This window comes from Palaemon carinicauda, chromosome 34, assembly GCF_036898095.1.
Source record: "Palaemon carinicauda isolate YSFRI2023 chromosome 34, ASM3689809v2, whole genome shotgun sequence".
NCBI lineage: Eukaryota > Metazoa > Arthropoda > Malacostraca > Decapoda > Palaemonidae > Palaemon > Palaemon carinicauda.
The window spans coordinates 41,470,500-41,495,499 of NC_090758.1; the positions used below are offsets into that span (position 1 = coordinate 41,470,500).

Sequence of the window (25,000 nt, forward strand, 5' to 3'; positions counted from 1 at the left end):
AGTAAATCATCGACGAAAATTACTTTAAGTTTTTCAAAATACACCAATATATTTATTTATATCACAATAAGGAGTGAAAGATTTTTGGGTCTTTGAATCCACTAATCCAGGCATGGGCCACCTGCAGCCCACAAGCCCAAAGTGTTGTTGTGCAGACCCTGAGACTTTCCAGGTTACTAGAATGTTTTCAATTGTATTATTACCAATTGTAATTCAGCAATACGGACAGGGATTTGCTTCTTTGAAACCTGTAGACAGTATTGCTTTTGTTGTTGTTGCTGTTGTTGTTGTTGTTGTTGTTGCATATTGCCTTGCACTTTGTGAGGTGTCGTAATGAACCAAAGAGCTAAATTTCTCAAGAAGCCAGAATCCTTTTGACTTTCAGATAGACCTTGAGTCATGTGGATCGAGTTTGGGACTAAGGAGGCAGTTTTGTATTGTGAAAAATTTGTCGTGCTTTATTTGTATTGATTTATCAAAAGAAATGAAAAAGAAAAAATATATATAAATTAAGGTCCTGGGCTAAAAGTCGAATTATAGAGATATAGCAAATACACGAATCATAAATTTAGAGATTCAATCTGGAAATTTATTAGTTTAGATCAAAAATGTATTCCTCAGAGAAGAGAATCTGATCTACTTACTTAGGTTGTTTTGTGTTTCAAATATCCAAGGATTTTATTCAACTCCAGTTGGAAATAGTTTGAGAGAGAGAGAGAGAGAGAGAGAGAGAGAGAGAGAGAGAGAGAGAGAGAGAGAGAGAGAGAGAGAGAGAGAGAGAAAGAATTTGCACCTTGCTTTACTGAGACAAACAATGAAGTGAGACTTCTCAATCAGCAAACACATCTAAACGGTCAACATCACGTGATCATCACATTGGGACATCGTCCGTTGCAATAACGTTACATTTCTCTGTGAAATCAACTCAGATCTGTTGAAGAGAAATAACAAAGACAACAAAGTACCCTTACCACCTATATACTGCTTTTAAGTAATGTCCATATGATAATAATAGAAGGTCTATATTAAACTCAGTTATTATTAAGGATAGATTTATTGTATCAAAAATAGTATATTATCAGTAAAATCTATATCTCTAGCAAAAATTAATATTGAGCTACGTAATCAGGTGCAGAGCATTAATTGTTCTATTAATACAAAGAAAAATACAATCCAGGTTGTTTATATGAATATAATTCAACAAAATAATATTCCCAGATAGCATGGAATATATATTAAAACCAATGCATATCATGGTCACTTGTATGGATTAAGTAACCATCGGAAATCAAATATTGGTATAGATAGTATATAAGATTATATGTTAACAAAAGTATTCAAGAAGGTTACGAAATATATAGTCTATATACCTAAATAGTACAGTCTAAGTAGGCTGTAAACCGACATTCAGAATTGTATAAAGCAAATAGTACATTATATGGACAGTGATTTATATTAAAAAAAAAATACTATTGTGTTGAAGGACATAACAATAATATATGACATACAAATACATTTCATGAGGCCATTAAAAATATATATATACACAAAAATATATCATTCCTGATAAGCCATAGATATATAACAGAAAGAAATTCTGACAAAACACGAAAAGGTAATGGAAAATGTTCTGGTTTTCTGGTAGTAGCGCAGAAATATGATAATTTTTTAAATATATAATGATTTTTAGAGTTATAAATTTAACCTGGTGCAAAAGAAGGAGCTAATCATACTTTGGAGTGAGATAGAACCCACAATGACCATAGCGCGTAGCATTATTTGTGGGAAGAAGCAGATGTTAGGATGAGAAGGTTGATTTTTTGAGAAGGAATTGAAAGGTTATGGAATTTAGGAATGTTTGAAAGTGTGCCTGTAAAAGTGGAGGGGGAAAAACAGACTGTAAAAAAAAAAGGGGGGGGGGGGGGAATGTACACCGATGGTATGGTTTAGTACCAAAGTGCGGTAATTTATTATTTTAAATTAATGATGAAAATGGTAAATTTATTAAATTCACCGTTCACTATATACTTTGGCCCACCTCCTCCATGAGGGGTATGCTACAAGGCTTCACTAATTTTATATTCCACTTTAGGAATGGAAACTAAAACCACATCAATATATTACTCACAAAGGATATTGTTTCGAGTTAGTTTTGAAAATAATCAATACTGTACACTTACTGAATACCAAATGCAGATAGAAAGATCAGCTTTAAATATTTACACAGTAAATTATTTCATTTTGGAGTGAGTGTATGTGCAGTGAATGAAATAAACATAGTAGGTATTACTTTCAAGGAAAATGAATACTGGTTTACTTATCAGAATGGTGAGCAGCAACAGAGACATGTATTAATGCTGCTGCACATTGGGTTATGACATTCACACCCATCACACATATAATTGATTTGGGGCTCCAGTTCAGGTGATACTTAAAACAATGAGGGTGTCTCCAAATGACACATTACTACTCTTAATGTGATTCAGCTGCTTTGCTGATTTGATGGCTGAGGACTTGGCTGTGCCACACTGTCAGAAGAGATACAGGCTGTTACTGCTTACTGAATTCTTACAAAGAGAGAGAGAGAGAGAGAGAGAGAGAGAGAGAGAGAGAGAGAGAGAGAGAGAGAGAGAGAGAGAGAGAGAGAGAGAGGGAGAATGTTTCAATCAAAGCCAACAGCTTACTCAGAAAGAAACTACGATAGAAGGAAAGAAAAGAGAAAAAAATACTCTTTTTAAGGTGGCATAAAATTATCTATCCTCTTATATTTTGATGTTTTTCTTTTACATTTATTATCATACAGAATTCTGTCCTTTTATGAGCCAACATTACATAAAGGATTCAGGAAAGAACGAAACTAGTTGAAAAGATTAAAAGGTATGAGAGGAAAAACCAAATAAGTTAAAGCCTTACTCCAACATGATAATTCACATGAAACATTCTTTTTTGTCGGGTTTATTATTATTATTATTATTATTATTATTATTATTATTATTATTATTATTATTATTATTATTATTATTATTATTATTATTATTATTATTATTATTATTATTATTATTACTTTTATTTGTTTATATGTTCAGATGTCACCATTCAATTTTTTTTTTTATCTTTATAGACTAATTCCTTCAAATGCTATGAATTTTGTACTGCTTATTGAATAATCCCTTTAATCTATTACCTCAACCATTAATCCATTACTTGGGTCACCTCACTTGTCTGTTGATCAAAGGCTGAGCACCGATGGCACTTACCTTAAGACGGTGACCAAACTGCTGATCAGTTGAGTTCTTTCGAGTTCCGATCAACCAAGAGGCTGCAATGATCACTCAAGCGGATTCAGGATGATTTGTTGAGATGAAGATTTCCTCGTCTCTTTTCTCAAGGAGAGAAATAAAACTAATATTTTTCTTTTTAAATATATGTTAAATGCATCTTGCCTAATGACTGAAGACAAACAAATTTAGTAAAATCCATATGCTGAACTAGGCAATTTTTTAGGATTTTCTAAAGACATAAGTTGACTGTTTGAAACCCTTAATTAATATCTACTTATTTCTCTGAATCAGAGACAACAGAATAATTTAGGACAAAACAGATAAAACACTTCAAGTTGCAATCATTTGTAGACATTTAGAGAAAGAGAGGAATGGAATTATTGTTAATAATTACTTGTGTTTTCCTCTCTGCATATCTGTCTGTCTGTCTGTCTGTAGTGCAGGAGTGAGACATCCAACCTCTTTCCCTTTTTACTGCTGATTGAAGGAAGACATTAACTCTTACTTCCTACTAAAAGAAACAGAGGAAAAATTAATATCAAATTAAGTACAAGAAAGTACTGGAATATAAAAAGTTTTCAAAATTGTTCTAATGTAGTAGATTCTCGAAAAAAAAAAAAACATTATTCATCATGAATAATAGTAATGATAACAATAATGGTAATAATAATAATGACAATATAGAAAACTTCCAAAGGAAAATTATTTTTTTCTTTTCATTTAACCCTTTAAGAGTAATAAATATAATAAGTTTCCTCCAATTAATTTGCAGTAGTAACTCCAAAGTCTTTTCCTTAAAAATCCTTACCTTTTTTTTTCTCTTCGGCACAGTTACATGTTCATTCTCTTTTGACCAGAAGGTGACTCAGGGGTTTTGGCTGACGTTGGTCTAGCATGTCAGCTTCTCTTGAGTCCAACAGATGATGATGAACAATATCCCGGTGTATCAGTTATTCAGTCAGTCAGTCAGTCTCCTTTTTTACCAGTACATCTTATCTGTGAAAGGAAACAGCATCAAATACAGAGTTCAAGCGCACTGCAAAAGATAAAATCTTTGCAAGAGAAATCTTGTTGTGATATATGTTTACTCTGACCCTTAATTGCCAAATAAGAATGATCAACTAGATTCAATATTAAATATAATTTTATGCAGGATTGAAGTTACACATAAGACACTTAACAGGTAAGATTATCGAAACTTATTTCCTTTTAATAAATATAATTTTGCCTTGACCAATTACTTAATATAAAAAATGGTTAGATAAAAGAGTTGTAGACAAGAGACTATATACAAAAAAGAGGAAGATGACTCTAAAGAAGACCAAAGTTAAGGAACGACTGCTCCTGGTACTTGCCGCCATCAATCCGAGATAAGCAATGTAGACCTTTCTGGGAGCTGCACCCTGATGTCAGATTCTGGTTCCAGAATGCAGATAATGTCTGCAAAGCCGTTAACAGAAACTTGCCCCTCCCACTCATGTGCTTGATGGATGCAGAGTGCCCATCCTCCAAAGTAAAAGCCTTAGATGAGGAGAGCCGCCATAGTGAGAGTGAGTAAATCATTAACACAGTTCCGTGAGGCCTTGTTTGGAGCTTCCCTTGTCGGTCCTGTCCTCTGAAGCCCTGGGTAAGGTGTAGCTCAGGACTTTGCGAGGAAGGACTAGCTGATGCAAGCATTAAAAGGAGAATATAAAAACATACAAAAAATATACTTCGGAAAACAAAACTATTAACAACCTCTTGCTTAAGGATCAATGCTAAATTGATTAAATAAATACAATACCTTTATATTATTATATATAGTTACCTTCAGCTATCGTTACCTAAAAATGATAATGAATTGTCTGAAAACCAAGAAACAATGTTTACTTGTCCTTGTGAAAAGTAACTAATTAAAGACATAACCGAAAAAGAACCACAAACTGCAATTTTTGTAGATATTTGGTCATAATTACTCCTGTGTTCCTCCCTACCATTCTTCCTGTCTGTCTGTATGAGAAGAAGAGAGAATCACCCAGTGTATTCTACCTTTGTCCATTTCATGCAGATATAGAAAATAAAATACTTTGAACAGAATCAAATTTGATATTGCTTAATGTGAAAAAAAGTACCAGAATGTGCAGATTTAAAAATCTGATTTTATAATTTTTTTTTAGATTTCTATTCAATAAGAATATAGGTAATGAATGTTAACGTTACTCTTCTCAATAAATGTATTTGAAATATTAACTCGAAATATTACTCTTTCTGTTCATTTCATTAGGAGTAGTAAAGAAAAAATAACTCAAAAATCTTAACCTAAAAATCCTACGTCATCTTATGTTTCTCTTTTCTAATGTCCTTCAGCTCTGTGTTCCTTCTCTTCTAATCAGATGTTGACTCAATGGGTCTGACAGACGCTGGTCTAACATATCAGCTTTTCTTAGGTTCAGCAGATGACGATTAACCATCTCACTGTGCACCAGTCAGTCAGTCAGTCAGTCAGTCAGTCAGTCAGTTAGTCTTTTGCTCTACCAGTTCATCTGATCTGCAATTGAAAATAGCATCAGTATATGAGGGCATTACAAAGATCAAGTGTTTTACTAAAGACGGAATCTCTGCAATAAACAGCTCTGTGTGAAGTTCCTTTACTTTGATCATGGAATGGAGAAATAAATTGATTAACAATAATGATATTATTATTGAGCAGCAAAACTTATCCATTTTGATATATAAGTTCATAAAAATAGATTTACTTCTGATATGTTCACTTCAATGTTACATATAATCATATACAGACATTCCACAAAGAACTCACCTGTCGGACTGGTAATGAGATATTTTTTTTTTTTTATTACCTGGTGTTGTCGCTTTGAAGGACTTTGTAAGGATATTATCTTTGTTCACCTCCCAGGAGAGAGAGAGAGAGAGAGAGAGAGAGAGAGAGAGAGGAGAGAGAGAGAGAGAGAGAGAGAGAGAGAGAGAGAGACTTTTTCCTGAAGAACTTTTGTTCTACAGACTTGAACTCTCTCAAATTTCTTGGAACAGTTTCGGTCCAGAACTTTTTTTTATTGCCTGGTGTTGGCGCTTTGAAGGACTTTGTAAGGATATCTTTGTTCACCTCCCAGAGAGAGAGAGAGAGAGAGAGAGAGAGAGAGAGAGAGAGAGAGAGAGAGAGAGAGACTTTTTCCTGAAGAACTTTTGTTCTACAGACTTGAACTCTCTCAAGTTTCTTGGAACAGTTTCGGTCCAAAACTTTTTTTTATTGCCTGGTGTTGTCGCTTTGAAGGACTTTGTAAGGATATTATCTTTGCTCTCCTCCCAGGAGAGAGAGAGAGAGAGAGAGAGAGAGAGAGAGAGAGAGAGAGAGAGAGAGAGAGAGACTTTTTCCTTAAGAGCTTTTGTTCTACGTACTTGAACATTTTCTTGGAACAGATTCCGTCCAGAACTTTGAGAAAATATTAGGGAAATATCATATGACATTATCAATGTAGATTAGTATAAAATGAATAAAAATTGAGAGGTGATGAAAACACAACTTTTGTCATTCACAGATTTATTTATGATGATCTCCACTATTACATATTACCTACCATCACCTCAACCATCTCCGTCAAGATCACTTAAATAGATTTTGTTTACATGAATAGATAATAGACAATGTTTAGAGTGAATCTTAGCACATTCAAGACTTGCAATATTTTGATAAGAATATGTCATTATATAAGTCATACACTACTTTGTTAATTAAAAATATTCATCATATTGAAGTGATTAAACAAATGAAAAGTTCTGAAAATATATATAAGAAAAGAGAACAAACAGTGGAATGAGCATAATAAAAGTTTCCAGAAACAATAGATATTTGTGAAAAGATATTGATTGTTCCCTGACAATTGAATATATATATATATATATATATATATATATATATATATATATATATATATATATATATATATATATGTATATATATATATATATATGTATATATATATATATATATATATATATATATATATATATATATATATATATATATACAGTATATATATATATATATATATATATATATATATATATATATATATATATATATATATATATATATATATATATATATATATATATATATATATATATATATATATACAGTATATATATATATATATATATATATATATATATATATATATATTACTATAAAAAAATGACCTTTATGATCTGAAAGTGATTTTTATAATGGAATCATTATAAAAAGTTAGTTAAACCTGAATCACTTATTGACAGATTATGAATTAGAATTCGGTGATTAACATTTTGAGACATTTGTTTCACAATTAAAGGATCAGATGATATTGAACTTCTTCTTCTGTTTAGTTGTCGCCTCAGGGATCGTCATCATTTTCTCTCTATTAGAGGTAACTAAGGAACATCTGTGCATCAGTCCTCCTACCGAGCGAAGAAGAAAACACTATTAGGAAATAGACTTTGGTTTTGTGCAATGACTCAGCAAAAAAGCTAACGAAAAATAGCATAGGAGATGATAAGAAAATCTTTATTCTAAAGAGAAATAAATAATAATGATAGTGAAAGAAAGGAGGAAGATGAATATGACGAGAATTGAAGGAAGTGAGAAAAGAATTGGAGGGAACCATAAATACTGATATTCAAACAAACATAATCAGATATTCTAATGAATGATAATGAGCAGAATAATAAGAAAAAGTAAAGAAAATAATGAGGTGGAAATTTCTCTACACATCAACACCTCTCTATCATCCACACAACGACATTCTCTGGAAATGTCTCTGATTCGATTAATGAAGATACAAAGGAATATCAAGTGATCGAATGAGGAAAAGAAAAAAATCTATTAAGAAACGATCATAGTCCAAAGCCGAAAGAAAAATAGTTTTGAAACTTGGCTTACAATGAATATAGATTAGTTATCACCTGCTGAAAGGTTTAGAACGTAGAGAGAGAGAGAGAGAGAGAGAGAGAGAGAGAGAGAGAGAGAGAGAGAGAGAGAGAGAGAGAGAGAGAGAATGGCTAAATAGCGTGATGATCATTAACAATTAGATTTTTGATATAAAGAATTACCCGATTTTATAGAATAAATCAGTTTTTTAGGCTCGTGGTCTGCTTAAAGAGAGAGAGAGAGAGAGAGAGAGAGAGAGAGAGAGAGAGAGAGAGAGAGAGAGATGCTGCCTATATACAGTGAAGACCATGAAAAAAAAGACTTAAGGTATAGAAATTTACCAGACCTTATTATATATATATATTACTTTTTAGGCCTATGGTCTGCTGAAAGGCTTAAGGCAAATGTTAACAGAGAGAGAGAGAGAGAGAGAGAGAGAGAGAGAGAGAGAGAGATGGGGGGGGGGAGAGATAAAAATCGTACAATACAGATGAAGAAGGAGAAGAAAAAGAAGAAGCAAACTCACCATCTAACACCCAATCTACATCCGGTGAATTTCTTTGCCTTAAGATCCATCTCTCTACGTAAGACTTGGTTACCTGGTCGTTCATCTTCTGTGAAATAGATGAAGTCTTCCACCCTGACTCCCTTCAAGGAGTTCACCATTGGGAGGAGGAAATCCCGAGGACTCCTCCTCTTCTTGGAACACCGAGGAAAGTATATTGAAGAGAAGGATCTGTTGGGAAGAAAAAGAAGGAAAAGAAGAAAAATCGGATGAAATGAAAGGAAAGGAAAAGGAGAAGAAAGGAAATGATGTCAACCATATTTTTAATTATTGTTTTATTGACATCTTGTTTTGTTAAGATGAACACGAGCCTTCAGACACACACACACACACACACACACACACGCACCTTCACGTACACAGTATTGCAATTAATTTTCAATGATCCCAAATAGGATATGAATTGAAAATTAAAATAAACTTTTAAGTAACTTTTGAAAAGTGTACAAATTGATAAACTTATTTCTATTTCTATAATAGTTAATAATTGAATATTTCTATTAATAGGCCTATGAGATTTTTCTTTCTCTGATGTCGATTTAAAGTCTTATTTCAAATAAATTTTTCTGTTCAAAAAATTAATATAATAATTATATCTCTCTCTCTCTCTCTCTCTCTCTCTCTCTCTCTCTCTCTCTCTCTCTCTCTCTCTCTCTCTCTCTCTTATGGAATGATGTCTCCGCACCTCATTGCATCCTGTGGTTGCAATGCCCGAAGGATGTCCCCAACCTTCTCGATGTCTTCTTCCTGGACATCGCTGACCAAGACATCGATATTTGGATCCCTCATCAAGAAAGAAATTGGGTGACTGACGCTGCTGACATCCTTGACACTAAAGTGAATCCCTGAAAAAGGAGAAGGTTTAAAAGAAGAAGAAGAAGAAAAAAAAAAAACAACAACAACAACATTGAGGAAAATTAAAATCACAACCAAACATTTTCTATCTGTTTCTTTCGTAAGATTTTAATGGAAAAGACCAAATGGGAATAATGATAACTGAAACAACGAATTTAGAGACGAAATTACTAAAGTTAGAAGCTATGGGTTTGCGTTGATGTGTGTGTGAGTTAATCTGTGTGCGTGCGTGAGTCAATGTGTGTGTGCGTGCGTGAGTCAATATCCTTGTGTGCGTTAGTTAATGTGTGTGTGAGTCAATGTGTGTGCACGCGAGCATTGTAGCTTCTATTGGCTTAAGAGGATAACATCAGTCTCTTCATGAAATTCTCGCATTGAGCACTGTATAAAGAAACTCAGCCAATAACAACTCAGCTTCATTGGACTATCACAATATTATTGGTCGAGATAATACTTTTCACGTCCCTTTCGGTGATTGGTTCTTGAGATCAGATAACTCCGCCCACATTTTTGTAGAGAACCAATCAGCGCAGAAAGGAGGCGGAGTCAGGAGTAGCCTTGAGTGACTATCACTGTTCCCGATTCTAGTGTCTTCTTCATTACCGTCGTGATCATTACTATTCATTACTGTCACCATCATTAATATCATTATTTGTGAAATCAATAGTGACTATAGTGATGTAGTAATGTCACCTTTAAACTGAATCATTTCCTTTAAATTTAAGAAAAATAAAAGAAAACTTAGCATCGAAAACTTTTAAATTACTTCAGATCAGATGAAAACAATATTGTCCTATTTAATAAAAATAAAAATTCATTGAGCCTCGAATATAATGTTCTAAATTTATACAGTAATGATGATAATAATAATGATAGTTACAATAATAGAAATAAATGATTATAACAATATTAACTGAACGAATGACAAGAATAGGATAAGGGGAAGAAGGCGAGGTATTATAAAGTCCCTCAGAGGAAAGGAAGACAGAAAATCTGTCATCCTTTATTTATAACTCACCTAAAAATTTAATCTCTTTTGTTTCTTGCAAAGATCGACAGAAGGCGTCGAGGCTGACTTGGTCCGGAATCCCAACTCTCAGTTCCTTCACATTTGGAGGGATTTGAAACGTTGGGTTCCAGATGCCTTTGTAAATCTCACAACTGTTCCAAAGAGAAGAAAAGAAAGAAATAATTATTAGATTCGATCGGGAATTTTATTAAGTGGAATGATGATGATGATTAAGATGATTAAGGAGACGATGACGATGATAATGATGATGATGATGATGATGATAAGAATGAAAAGTAAAAAGGAATAATTTGGTGGAATATTGAAATTTATATCATCTAAAAATGAGAAGGAGAGTAAATTTGTGACTTTTGTATTTTACTTAATTATAATAAATCTAATGATGATCGTGATGATGAAGATGATGATGATGATGAAGATGATGATGATGATGATGATGATACTAGTAACATAAAGGACATAGAGACTATGAGACTATGAGACTCAAGTTGAGGATTGTGGCAAAGTCTGTAGCTTAATTATTCATGCCTGTCTTCATTTCTCTTTAAAACTACGCTTAACATACATACACACACACACACACACACACACACACACACATATATATATATATATATATATATATATATATATATATATATATATATATATATATATATATATATATATATATGTGTGTGTGTGTGTGTATATATATATATATATATATATATATATATATATATATATATATATATATATATATATATATATATATATATATATATATGTGTGTGTGTGTGTGTGTGTGTGTGTGTTTGTGTTTTTATGTATCACTATCTTTTTCATAAAAATATTTGATGATATTAGTTAAGAAGTAGGCTGATATTCAGAATAACTGTCAGAAAAGCAAAGGAAAAGGCAAGACTTACTCTTCGCTGAGCAGACTTTTGATTGACTCTGTTTCCTCTGCGTTAATAGACGTAAATTCTCTAAAGCTGCGATGAAGCCATATTCCTCTTGGGTAAACCTGGTGTCGCAAGAGATGTTTGGTTAGTACCTCGAAGCCGGAGATACTTTCTTCGAGGTTTATAGAAATTCTAATTTCTTCTCTGTTTTGGAGAGGAGGATCAGTGGCTGCAAGGAGGGCGATGTAAGACTCGAATGATGAGTCAGTGATTCTAGTGTTGTTATCAATCAAGCGAAACCTCTGCGCTATCCAGCGTGAGAGTTCGTCATTGCACTTTATGTTGTGCATGACTTTCAGGAAGGAGTCTTTGTCCTTCAATCCTGACTTCTCCAGGAGTTCCAGGGTCTCAATCTTGGTTGCCAGTGGCACCTCCACTCCCCCCACGTGGAAAATGCTTAGTGTCTGGATAAGTAGGTTTTGATACTTCTCCAGAGAGTCAGGGAGAGAGCCCCCGTGCAGCTCTTTCACAAAGTCTGTCACTGATGTAGTTTTCGTTGACTTAAGAAGAGCAAGCGTTTTTAATTGGATTTGTAATGGGATGCTGGTTTGAGATAATTCATCACTCCACTTCTGTATTGCCAATGGATCCACATCTGGGTTGGTCATTTGTTTATAGATGTTGTAACCTCCCAGGAACTCCATGAAACCCTTATGAGGGAAAGTGTAATAGGAGTTGTTGAAGGAGGTGACTTTCTTTAGGAAGGCTCCAGCCAGCTCTTCTATTGGTAATCCCAAACGGAGACATAGATCAGTCAATCTTTGATAGACCGAATCGGGAAGATTTATAAAATCATCTTTCAATCCTTTGAGAGATTCCAAAGAGAGTTCCTCCAGAAATATAGCTATTTTGTGTCGCAAGACACTTAATTCTAAGTCACACGTAGATGGGTTCCTCTGCAAACGCTCCTCTAATTTGGAGATGATTAGAAGGAAAATCTGCCAGTAGAGCTCAGCCTCAGTTGTGATTCTGTTTACATCATCTGGTTTGAACATCCAAAGAATTGTCAGGAGACAGAGATTATAGGCAACTTCCCACACTATGCTCATTTTGTGTTCAGTTCTCCTAAGGAATTCTAATAGTTTATCTAGCTCTTGTAAAACTGGGGAATCTTTGGGTAGACTCAAGAAGTATTTGGTTACAAACTCTTCTCTTTTGTTGGCTTTAATTCCTATAAGCCGAAGATGAACAGCATTCAAAGCTCTGGACTGGAGATGAGCATTCAGTTTCTCTTCAGCTTCAGGTCTGGTCGTAACAATAACAGTTAATTGGCTGTAGAGTTTGTTTAAAGAAAGAATATGGTTGAAAAGGCCAGATGAACTCTTATTGACCTCATCGTAGCCATCCAAGATGACCAGAGTTTTTTGTCCTAAGACAGCTTTAACAAGGTCTCCATCCTTGAATGAGTGATGAACTTCTTCTCCCAAAGAGCATTCAATAAGCCTATCAAATGTATTAACAATATCTCTTAATTCTGCATAAAAGAGCAGATGAAAGGAGCTGAGGCCTTTGATGGAGGGTCTTTGGTTGGCCCAATCAGATGTTATCTTTTTCACTAGAGTGCTCTTGCCCATTCCTGCATGTCCTTTGAGCAAAATAAAACTTCCAGCGTCAGAACCCGAGGCTACATCTATTATGTCCTCCAGTAAAACTTCCTCATTCTTTCCATCCTGATTCAGTTCTATTTCTGTGAATATTTCATTCACTGGCAACTGCCTTCCATCTCCTTTCACTATTAAGGACAGTGGATTTATGGTTGTATTTCGATTCAAGACATCTTTCAAGAATGGAACACCTCTATTCCTTATCAATGCTATCTGTTCAGAGAAGAACAATTCCTTCTTGTACTCATCAAGGGTCTTTGGCGAAATGTCTGCATCTCTTATTTCATTGAGCTTTTTGTTGAAATTAGCAACATTTGCATCAATCTCTGTCTGGCTGACATGTGAACATATTTTGCCAACACTGCAAAGTGCTCTCTCCATTAGTGTACGGATTTCTTCAATTTTGTCAAAGAAATCTTTTTGATTTAGATTGAGGTCTTCATGAGCTATAGAGTTTCTTATGTCTTTTAAACATGTGATAAGACATTCTGGCTCTTTACCGTTTGCTGATGACCAAGCAGTGTCATCTTTTCCAGCAAAGACTCCTTTACAATGTTTCAAAAGGAGACAAATAAGGGTTATATCCCACTTAGCAACATCTGTAGGATACTTTTGCAACGTCTTAAGCTGATCTGGATAGAGCTTCCTCTTTAGTTTATTTATCTCTACATTTCTGTTCTCTGGGCAAGTTAAGAATTTTATTTTCTGTTCCCAATCTGTTCCCCAGATGAGAAACAGCCTCAACAAGGGACTTATAACCTCATCGGAGATCTTCCATAGTCTGATCTTATACCGGTCAAATTCATTGAATACAGGAGTCATCCTGTAATGAAGTAAAAAAAAAAAAAAAATAGAATGATTAGGTATGTAATAAATTGTAATTAAAAATGTGAATAGAATTTCAATTAATTTTCCCTGCTTTTTGAAAAAGCTAAATTTCTTCTTCAAATTTTTTTTCCTCTTATAAAATATCAAAGGTTACAAAAACATGAATACACACACACACACGAACACACACACACACACACACACACACACACACACATATATATATATATATATATATATATATATATATATATATATATATATATATATATATATGTATATATATATATATATATATATATATATATATATATATATATATATATATATATATATATATATATATCATATATATACGTATTCATATATACAGTATATATATATCAAAAGAAATCGAGCAAAACAAAAAAACAGTGCACTTCAACCTCCCTTTAGGGTTACAGTTCTCTTGCTTGAGGGTACACTCGGGCACACTATTCTATTTAGATTATCATTAATTATAATTTTTTAGGTTGAACAGGGCACTAGCCACCAGTTGAGATACTACCACTAGAAAGTTATGGGGTTTTTTGATTGGCCAGACAGTACTACATTGGATCCTTATCTCTGGTTACGGTTCATTTTCCGTTTGCCTACACACACGCACACTCAGTAGTTTGGCCTATTCTTTAAACATTTTCCTCTGTTTTCATACACCGGAGAACACTTAGATTACCAAACAATTCTTCTTACTTCACTGTAATAGTTCAGTGGAAACTTTTCTCTTTTTAAGGTTAGAAGAGAATCTTTTGCTATGGTAAGAATCTCCTCTAGGACAAGACCACTCCAATATCATACCATTGCTTTCTAATCATGGGTAGTGCCATAGACTCTGTACCATGGTATTCCACTGTCTTTTTGGTTAGAGTTCTCTTGCTTGATGGTACACTTGGGCACACTATTCTATGTTATTTCTTTTCCTCTTGGTTTGTTTAAGTATTTTATAGTTTATATAGGAGATATTTATTTTAGTCTTGTTGCTCTTCTTAAAAAAAAATTTTTCTTTCTTCACTGAGCTATTTCCCCTGTTGGAGCCCCTGGGCTTATAACACCTGCTTTTCCAACTAGGGTTGTAGCTTAGCAAGTAATAATAACAATAATAATGATAACATATATATATATATATATATATATATATATATATATATATATATATATATATATATATATATATATATATATATTATACGGTAACGGCTCCTAGGTCTGGGCACCAAAAATAGATTGTATGATTATGGCTCCCTGGTCTGGGAACCAAAATATATGTTATACTATGGGTAGTGACTGGGAACCAAATATATAATGTTCTATATATCACGACTGACCAGTTGATCAACCTCTCGAATTCGAAACTCACTTGTTTGCATTTACATTAAAACTGTTACATTATAAAATATGATTACATAACCTCCGAAATAGTTAAATAATTCCCAGGAAGCAATATATAAATCTCTGAATATCCAAAGATTTCTTAAGTACACTTAAAAGAAAATTTGGTAATTATTATTATGAATATTCAGATAGGTCTAACTTCAGTTCATAATTGGATGTGAGGAATACAATTACAAACAATGGTGAAAGTAATAATACAATCTTTATAAAAATAAATTGGTTCTGTATAAATTACAAGACTTCGAAAGAATTCACAATAAGCAAATAAATCAGTCGAAATATCAAGTCACAACAAAATTGAGATTAAAACTAAAATGTCACTATCTGAAAATTATATATTTTCTTGACATGAAAATGTTAAATCTGAATATACCTTTGACTAAGAAAGAGAAATAACACTTATGAAAATTATAGTCACCTGTTTCACTTAACGTTAAATCTGAATACAATATTTAAGTTTGACACCTAACGAAAAATATATAACCAGTCCACAGTAAAAATACCTAACCTTTCTACAGGCCCGTTTACAAAAATTCTCTGAGAATTTTTATAAGTACTCACTATGATTATAAGTACTAGTGAAACCAAAACATTGAATTTTCACTGAACACTTTTAAATTAATACACTGAGCTGCGTGCGAGAGCGAGAGAGGGGATGATGGCTGTCTTAAGGCTAGGAATATCTATTTATATATCTATCCCTGGGGGTTGCCTTTATATATAAAACTTAGGCACTTCCAGAAACTTCCCGAAGAACTGGGAAGCGTTGGGGAATGAGCAAAGGTGTCAAAACTACCAAGTATTGTCCTCTCGAACTCTTACTCACAAAAAAGGAAACAAAACCTGGGTTTCCTTTGGCAACTATCACACATAGTGAGGTGACTCTCTGTCAGCTCAGCTAGTTCCACCCACCCTTTGTCCCTGAATTATAAAAAAAAAGATAACATCCTATCACTGGGTTTTTCGGGAAATTTCCAAAACACGTTGCTTATGGCGTATTATCTAACAAACATGATGCAATACTTCATAAAAATATAGAAGAACATTACCTAAGCACTTGTCCATATTCCATATGTTCACATAACACTCTTAAACCGTTTACGTAAGACTTTGTAAAAAAAAAAATCGAAATAAAAAGTTAATTCCTAAACATATCATTAATTTACATCTACCTTGGATTTTTCCCTCTAGTTACAGCTCATTTTACCTTTGCCTACACATACACCAGACAGTTCGGCTTATTCTTTACATACTTTTCTCTGTCCTCATACACCTGACAACACTGAGATTTCATAAATGTTAAAAATTCCCCTTCACCTAAGGGGTTAGTGCACTATAATTTTTCAGTGGCCACTTTCTTCTAAGTAAGGAGAGAGGAGACTCTTTAGCTATGGTAAGGAGTTCTTCAAGGAAAAGGACACTCCAAAATCAAACCATTGTTTTCTAGTCTTGGGTAGTGCCATTGCCTCTGTACCATGATCTTCCATTGTCTTTAGTTAGAGTTCTCTTGCTCCGGGGTACACTCGAACACACTATTCTATCTTTTTGCTCTTCTTCATGTTTTGTTAAAGTTTGTTTTAGTATAAATAGGAGATATCTATTTTAATGTTATTTTATTTCAAATATTTTATTTTTCCTTGTTTCCTTTCTTCACTGGGCTATTTTCCCTTTAGGAGCCCCTTGGCTTATAGCATCCTGCTTTCCAATTAGGGTTGTATCTTAGAAAATAAAAATGATAATAATATTAATGATAATAATAAAAATAATAATAAAAAAAAATAATAATAATAATAATAATAAAAATAATAAAATTACTAACTTGAATGAAGTATATAATGAAATTTTTGACGATAGTCTTACCTAATTAACATAATAGACTTACGTCTATACGAGGGCTAACCTCTTTTCAATGTAATAATGAAATATAAAGTAAATCATTGCTAAACTACTCTATTTTCCCTACACTAATCAAACCTCATAAGATCATATATATATATATATATATATATATATATATATATATATATATATATATATATATATATACATAAACTCTCAAAGAAATTATATAAAGTAGCTGATAAACCTACGAGTTTAGCTCACAAAAAAATAAGCAAAAGTTAATATATTTCAATCTTTTCTTTAAATCTCCCTAGGTCAGGCACAAAAATTTACACATTAACAGAACTCACCACAACACAATGAAGTTAAAATTCCTGGCAAAGTTGCACCAATATTTCAACACACGACACATAACATATGTTGGGCACACAATCACTCTAGAGAGGAGACTCTCGAGGAACTTGAGAGAAAAGATACTGACTCCTTCACAGGATAGGCTGATCATCTTCTGCCCTACGCATACCTGGGAAACAAGTATATTGACCTAGTATTTTCTAGATTGTTCTAAATAGATAATTCCCGTGGCTTGTGTCAGGTGCCTAGTGACGGCAAAGTTACTACCTAGTTAAAAATTCAGGGGGACGAACCTTGATTTCAAGGCAAGTTTCTCACTCAACAGCTCCGCCCACCTACTGTTCTCGGAAGTGAAATAACGATAAAAACTTACAGTGGGTTTTTTGAGAACCTTCCAAATCACATGGCAAATATAAGAATTGATTATTTTCTCACAAACATGACACAATACCTCAATAGAAAAACTACACAAGACCTCATTCATACCTCTTAGGGTCATATAACACTCTTAATCAAATTATGTGAGACTTGGTAATGAAAAAAAATACGTGATATAAAAAGATAATTCTTAAAAATAGAGTAAATTTACTTATACTGACATGATTGACGACTACAGTGATATAAACGACGAAATTCTTACGTAATTTAAATACCAAACTTATTCCTTCATGAGAGAATTCACCTTATGAGTTGGCTATTGACCTCTTGAATACTCAAAGGAAATGAATAAAATACATGAATAAATTATTTATTCTACGCTAGACCAGCTTCGTAAAATAGCTCTTCTCATAAAAGATTTCTATTCCAGGCCTGAATCTATCGATTACACCCGAGATAAACAATCTGCAACCACGTTATTTTTACTCGATATATGCTTCACATTAATACCATACTAGTTAATCCTTTATTATTTTTCATCTTCATGAAGAAAATTGAATGATTATGATCCGAATACCGAATACACAATAATCTCCTCACTCTGTTGTCGATTCACAGAAACCTTAAACTTTTTTATCTCTGCGACTAACACTAGCAGTTCCTTTTCAACTGTCAAGTAGGCTGGCTGATGATTCTTCAGCTTTGACGACATAAAATAAAAAGGATGAAAAATTTCTTCCTCGTCTTCTTGCAATAAGACATTTCTGGTCCCATTATCCAACGCATTCGCTTGGATAAGGAATTACTTGTTGATATCAGGTGCTTGCAGTATCGGTTACAAAATTAATAAGGCCCTCATCTTGTAGAAGGATTCATGGCACTAGCTGGTCCATACAATTTTTTTCTTGGGGATAGTCATATCTATCAAAGGGGCTACTATAGCCGAAAATGTCGGGCAGAAACGTCGGTAGAATCCTGCCATCCCTAAAATATGTTTTAATTGCTTCCTGATGGGGGGTGATGCTTTCCAAATTCTTTCGACATTAGAGGCTACCGGATTGATTAGTCTTCTTCCTATTTCCAATCCCAAGTACCAAACTGTCTCCTTTCCAAATTCACTCTTCTCCAGGTTAATGGGCAAGTGTGCTTCTCAGAGCTTTTTAAATACCTTCTTCAGGATTCAGAGATGTTCTTCCTAGGTTGATGAATATACTACAATATCGTCGAGATATATGCCTGTTCCTTCTTTCAATACTAGAAGGTTATCCTTTACTCGTTGAAAAGCAGCGGGGCTGTTCATTAGGCCAAAAGGCATGACGGTGTATATATATATTCCAAATAGGGTTATAAAGGCTGATAACAATTTTGCATTTTCGTCCAAAGGAATTTGATAATAGCCTTTTAACAAGTCAATCTTGGAGACGAAACTTGCTTGTCCTTATTGTTGAGTAGGTGGTCAATGAGCAGCAGAGGAAAATTATTGGCCACACTGGTCAAAATAAACTTTCGGTAGTTTGTACACATCCTAAAAATAAGTCCAGTTTTTCACTAACAAGCTTGGAGAACTGTAAGGTCTAGAACTTTGTTCGGCTAATCTGTTTTGTAACAAATAGTCCACTTCCTTTCTCATGGACTCTCAGTGATACGGCGATAGTCAATACTCACATTCTTTAAATGGTCCTTTTATTTTTTTGAGGTGTATCTCATGCTTCGTCAAGTTGGTTAATTTTACGATGTACGAGACAATTTTTTGGAAACTTCTGATTAATCGGCTTAATTCCTCTTGTTACTCCTGATTCAAATGAAATAGTTTCTCTTCCAGGTTCTGAATGATAGAAGAATTACTCACATTACTTATGGCCCCTAACTTACATCCGTCGTAGTCTTCCGTGGACGGTATTGTTTTTGCCATACACACTTCCAAAGCCTCAGTCTCGTTTTCGCTTAGGTGGCGTTTCAGTCGGCAAACATGTACTTTCCTTTGTCTTTTCCTACTTCCTGGGATTCCTGTAACGTAGGTTAGGTCATTGATCGTCCCCAAAATCTTTAATGGTTCTTGGAACTTGTTGATGGGTGGGAATCTCCTTATCGGCAAGAATATCAATACCTGTTGTCCTACTGAAAACTGTCTGTCATTCTTGTCATATGAAACCTTTTCTGCACTTTCTCTTGACTCGTTATAAGGTTTTCTAGGAAGACTTTCCTTCTCTCGCCAATCCTTGTCCTCAAATTCTTAACATATTCTACATACGTTTCCTGTCCGTCTTTCCATTTTTCTGCTAACATTTTAATCAGTCATCATACTTCTCATCCAAATACCATTCCATTTTAGGTCCATCCCATTCTTTCTTGATAAGCGTTATGTTCATCAAATAACATCTACGGTATTCCGATATCCCATTTATTCCCCGTTTCGTTGCAGAACTTTGTTAACAAACTTTTCTAAGTTTGATGAAACATCTCTTTTGCACCTCTGGTCTCCAGATGATATGTAGTTTATAGTTGTTGATTCACATCCAACAGTTTCACTGTCCTGAAATAATTTTGACGTTAAATTAGTTCCTCAGTCACTTTGAATTATTTCTGGAATACTAGACTTAGTGAAAAAATCTAGTATCTTCTCAGAGATTTTTTGGGGACTGATGTTCCGAGCGGGTATGGCTTCAGGGTATCTTGTCACTGGACACATCAGGGTTTTCATATATTCTTGACCTTTTCTCGTCCTTGGTAAAGTTCCCACAATGTTGATTATTACCTTGCTGAAGGGTTCTCCTCCCATTTCTATCGGGAGTAAAAAAGCCTTCTTAATGTACTCGTTTAGCTTTCCAGCCATCTGATATACGAGACAAGCATGTAAAAATTTGCTTACGTCCTTATGCGCGCCAGGCCAGAAAAAGTGTTTCATAATTATCTCCTTCATCTTCCTTATCGCTATAATGTATGTTCCGTTTCGTGCACTATGGCGATCACCTGTCTACTCAACGGTGTCGGAATCAATATCTGATGGTATATCGCCCATTCAGCATTCTCAGGGATTTTGGCGAGTCTATGCTTCCTCATAAGCAAACCATCCTTAAGATAATAACAGGTCAGAGACTGCCGTGTCTCCGTCTCATCCACCACACAGAAAAATAACTCTATTAACGTTGCATCTTTTCATTCCAGTCCTATTAACCTTTTACTCCTAACTTTTCCTACTTCTAACTCTGAGTTTTCTATTTCCTCCAGGTCCATATCTTCTTTGTCTTCTTGTCTACTCGTAAGTCGTTCCTTTTCTCTTGATGTTACTCGGGAGTTTTCCTCTTGCACACCTTCAAGGGAACCATCCTTTTGGAAAAAAATTCCTCAAAGTTCATTTCTCCTTCGATTTCTTTGCCTTTTTCATCAGGTACTTTCTTCGTCATAATCCTTGTTGTTACAAAACAAGGAAACAGATACGGGTAGTCCTTCTCGAGTTCATTCATAGGAGTATACTCAAATGGTTTCTCCGTTATAGTGGGAGAAGGCAAAAACGGTGCTCCACCAACCTCATTACCAAGCAGGACTTCTACTCCTTCGACGGCCAAATAATCCTTTACCGCAAAATCAAAATTACCTGTCACCAACTCACATGACAGTTTCAAATGGCAAAAAGGGGTAACTTCTTATTTTCCTATTCCCTTCAAAATAACCGAGTGTCCTGTGAGAGACTGCACCACCAACGTCTGTACTCCTTGTCTCACCTTACTATGGTTGCAACTCGTGTCGCGCAATATTGGACCGGGGTTCACTCACCCCAGTCTATTGCTGCTAACATACCTTCATAAATATATGATTTAAAGGTATCCACGCTCTTTGGGTTTGTCCTTTTCATCGTGCAAATGTAGCTGGGTTTATTTTCGTCTTCACCCTGTCCTCTCTTGTCACACTTACAGCAGACAATATCAACCTTCTGCTAGTCTTTAACAATAATTGAAGGAGGACGATACGACAATTGTTGCTGTGGTACTATCACATTCTGTAAAGGAACAATATCAATGCTACTTCCGTAATAAATTTTGAACGTGTTCACTTCATTTCTGAAGAAGGTTTACGACTGATAATATAATCTTCGCTCAGCTAAGCGGCTTGATCAAGTCTCCTCACCTCCTTCTCTCAAGTACGTTTGAATATGTTTAGGAATTCCTCGTAGATATTGTTCTAGTACTATCAATTCTTCTAAATCAGCCATGTACCTCCCTTTAGCTGCCTCTGTCCATCTATTAAAACATTGTTGTATCTTATAAACGTAATTAAGGAAAGTAATCTTCTCGTCATTCCTCAAACTTCGGGACCTTTCATAATAATATTCAGAGGTCATATGATGCACTTATAGTATGTTCCTCTCCACTTCTTGATACTCCTTCCTCTGCTCCTGACTTAAGGATAGATAAGGACTGCGACCTTTCCAAAAGAGTACACTTTGCAATAACTCATACCATTTATCTTCGGGCCATTGCATCGTCGATGTAACCATTTCAAAATGATTGAAAAATTTGTCAGGAGCCTCTTCTGTGAGCTTTGGAATTAACATCTGCGTGTTCATCACAGTAAACACGGTATAGTGCTTAATAGGTTTCCCCTCTGTCTGCATTGCAGACTCTGCACTCGCATTCAACAGTTCCAATTCTCTTGTGTGTCATGCAAATTCTCTTGTCTCTTCCCTCTCTTTTTCTTCTCGTTCTCTGTCTCTTTTTTTGTATTTTCTCTCTTTTTCTTCTATTTTCATCCCATGTCTTCAGACTTCTCTGGCTTCTTCTCTTTTTCCTTCTTCTCATTCATGCTTCCATTTCCCTTGCATGTTGTGCTACTACTTTCTCTTCTGCCATCATCTTTAACTTAATCAAATTCTACTTCGCTGAAATTTGTCAAATCTCAGTCTCTGCTTCCCTATCTGTTTCAATCTTTCAGTTTGTGGTAGACTGGTCATTGCTTTGCTACACAGTCTTCTTCAGCCTCCTCCAACAGTTCATGAACTGCTACAATATCTTCTACAGACAATTTCCCCGAGTTTATCAACGCATCTAAAGCTAGACACTTGATTTGGTCTTTAATCATCCCAATCATTGCAAGACCATCCTATGCCCTTGGAATGGAGAGCCAATGAAATTTAGTTACATTAGCTTCTGACAATTCCTGAACCTTCAAGTTTTTCAAAAAACTCTTAGATATTGAACTGATCAATCTTGTATTTTACAATATCTAATACCTCTCCAAAACTGTCCTAACAATACACAAAATCCTATCAACACGAAATTGTTCAAACCTTTAACAAAAACACAGCCCTGTAATAACCAATACTTTAAGCAATCACTCGATCTCAGAAATCTGGCAACCAGAAATCTATCATATTATGATCCTGTGGTCTGGAAACCAGAATATAATAATACATATATTTTGGCTGGCAAACTACACCTCCTATCGAGATCGAAGCTCACATTTTTTTTTAATCAGTTTATTTTTAAAATATTAATACCCAAACTTTGAGACAATTATATAACCCCAAAAAGCAAAATATAAAAACACTGAATGTCCAATGGTCTCTTAAGTACACAGTAAAAAAGCCGGTAATTATTATTAAGAACTATTCAAACAACCTCTTACTTCAATTCTTCATTTCTTTAACTGGAATACGAGAGAGTACTGTAACAAACACTGGTGATTTTACCCCCCAAAAAGGGGGAAAAAGTATCCTTTTTAAAAACTACAACACTTTGAAAGAATTTACTTAAAAAAACTCACTCTAAATATTAGGATTGAGCAATATTTAGAATAAGACAAAAGAAATGTTACAATGAGAATTATATAATCACTTGACTTGAAATATTATATATGCATAAAGCCTTAGAAAAAGTTAAAAAAAAAATAAATACATATGAAAAGTATATAATTACCTGTTTCACTTGAAATTAGATTTTACAACATTTCACCATGATACTTAATGAAAATAGATAACCTTTAACACTCTAAGGATTAAACTCTCAAAAAAAAAATACATAAAGCAGCAGATAAACTTACAATTTAGCTCAAACGAAGTTACACCAAATTATATATTCTTCACATTTTTATATGAATCATTATGGGCCAGTTGCAATGTTTTACACAATTCCTGCACTAACCACAAGACAATAAATTCAAAATTAGAATTTTATTTTAGGATTTTATCCACCGTAGACAATGACGTAATTTTTTTTTTTATAACAGTAGACAAAAGGTGAATTTCTTGGCTTTTAAGATTGCCTTCACTATTCGTTGCTCATCAGATTATGTAGCTTTGTGGTCTATTTACACCAATATTTAGGCTACCACTACCTTAATGGGTTAATGTGTAGCAGTTTTACATATATAATTAGAAGTTGCTCCTTATTTTGAACTAAGTTTTCTTTGGGTGGCTAGACTCGAAATATATGCTTGGAATTTTCATCGAGGAAAATGTCTTTATTTGATGTTCTTTTTATGAATAAATGGGTAAACATATACATCCAGTCATAACAACTTTTTCTAATAAAACCTTATGTTTTTCCTGTAATGAATAACATACTTTGTTGAGATTTGACGTTCATTTCAGAGATTAATCAACTATTTCGGCGCCCACCTTGTCAAGAGACTACTATGAGATTCAGGGCCTCTGTAACACGGTTTTTTGGACTTTGCTCCTTATCAAAGCATCGGATGTAGCTGAAAGTTGACATATGTATATTTTACAACCACACACAAATTTTGTCAGCATTATCAATAACCTAAACACAATAGTTTTAATTTTTATAGAGTAAAAATGATCTAGCCGACGCCATGGCCAGTGATAACGAGCCAAGAGTCGAAAACATTCACTACGTAAGCAATGTAAACACCTTTTGACCAAATTTTGCCCCGCCCATCCACCAGACACTCATTCAACTTCTTCCATCGGCTCTGAAACCCATAATAGTCAAGAATGGCTAACAGGATTTGGAATTGCCCCCGTGGT

At 34.2% G+C, this 25,000-nt stretch overlaps 1 protein-coding gene across 1 annotated transcript in view; it reads right to left on the minus strand.

Moving 5' to 3' along the window:
- Window positions 1-2,420: 2,420 nt before the first annotated feature.
- The window catches only part of LOC137626845 (uncharacterized), an 88,037-nt gene continuing 65,457 nt past the window's right edge, over window positions 2,421-25,000 (minus strand). Inside the window, exons 2-10 of the mRNA XM_068357831.1 lie at window positions 11,543-14,005; window positions 10,620-10,762; window positions 9,432-9,591; window positions 8,708-8,917; window positions 6,675-6,708; window positions 5,089-5,104; window positions 4,748-4,945; window positions 3,258-3,319; window positions 2,421-2,528 (exon numbers count right to left, since the gene is read on the minus strand). Coding sequence (XP_068213932.1) covers window positions 2,421-2,528; window positions 3,258-3,319; window positions 4,748-4,945; window positions 5,089-5,104; window positions 6,675-6,708; window positions 8,708-8,917; window positions 9,432-9,591; window positions 10,620-10,762; window positions 11,543-14,004 — 3,393 coding nt within the window. The 5' untranslated portion in view covers window position 14,005. The remainder of the gene's footprint in view (window positions 2,529-3,257; window positions 3,320-4,747; window positions 4,946-5,088; window positions 5,105-6,674; window positions 6,709-8,707; window positions 8,918-9,431; window positions 9,592-10,619; window positions 10,763-11,542; window positions 14,006-25,000) is intronic.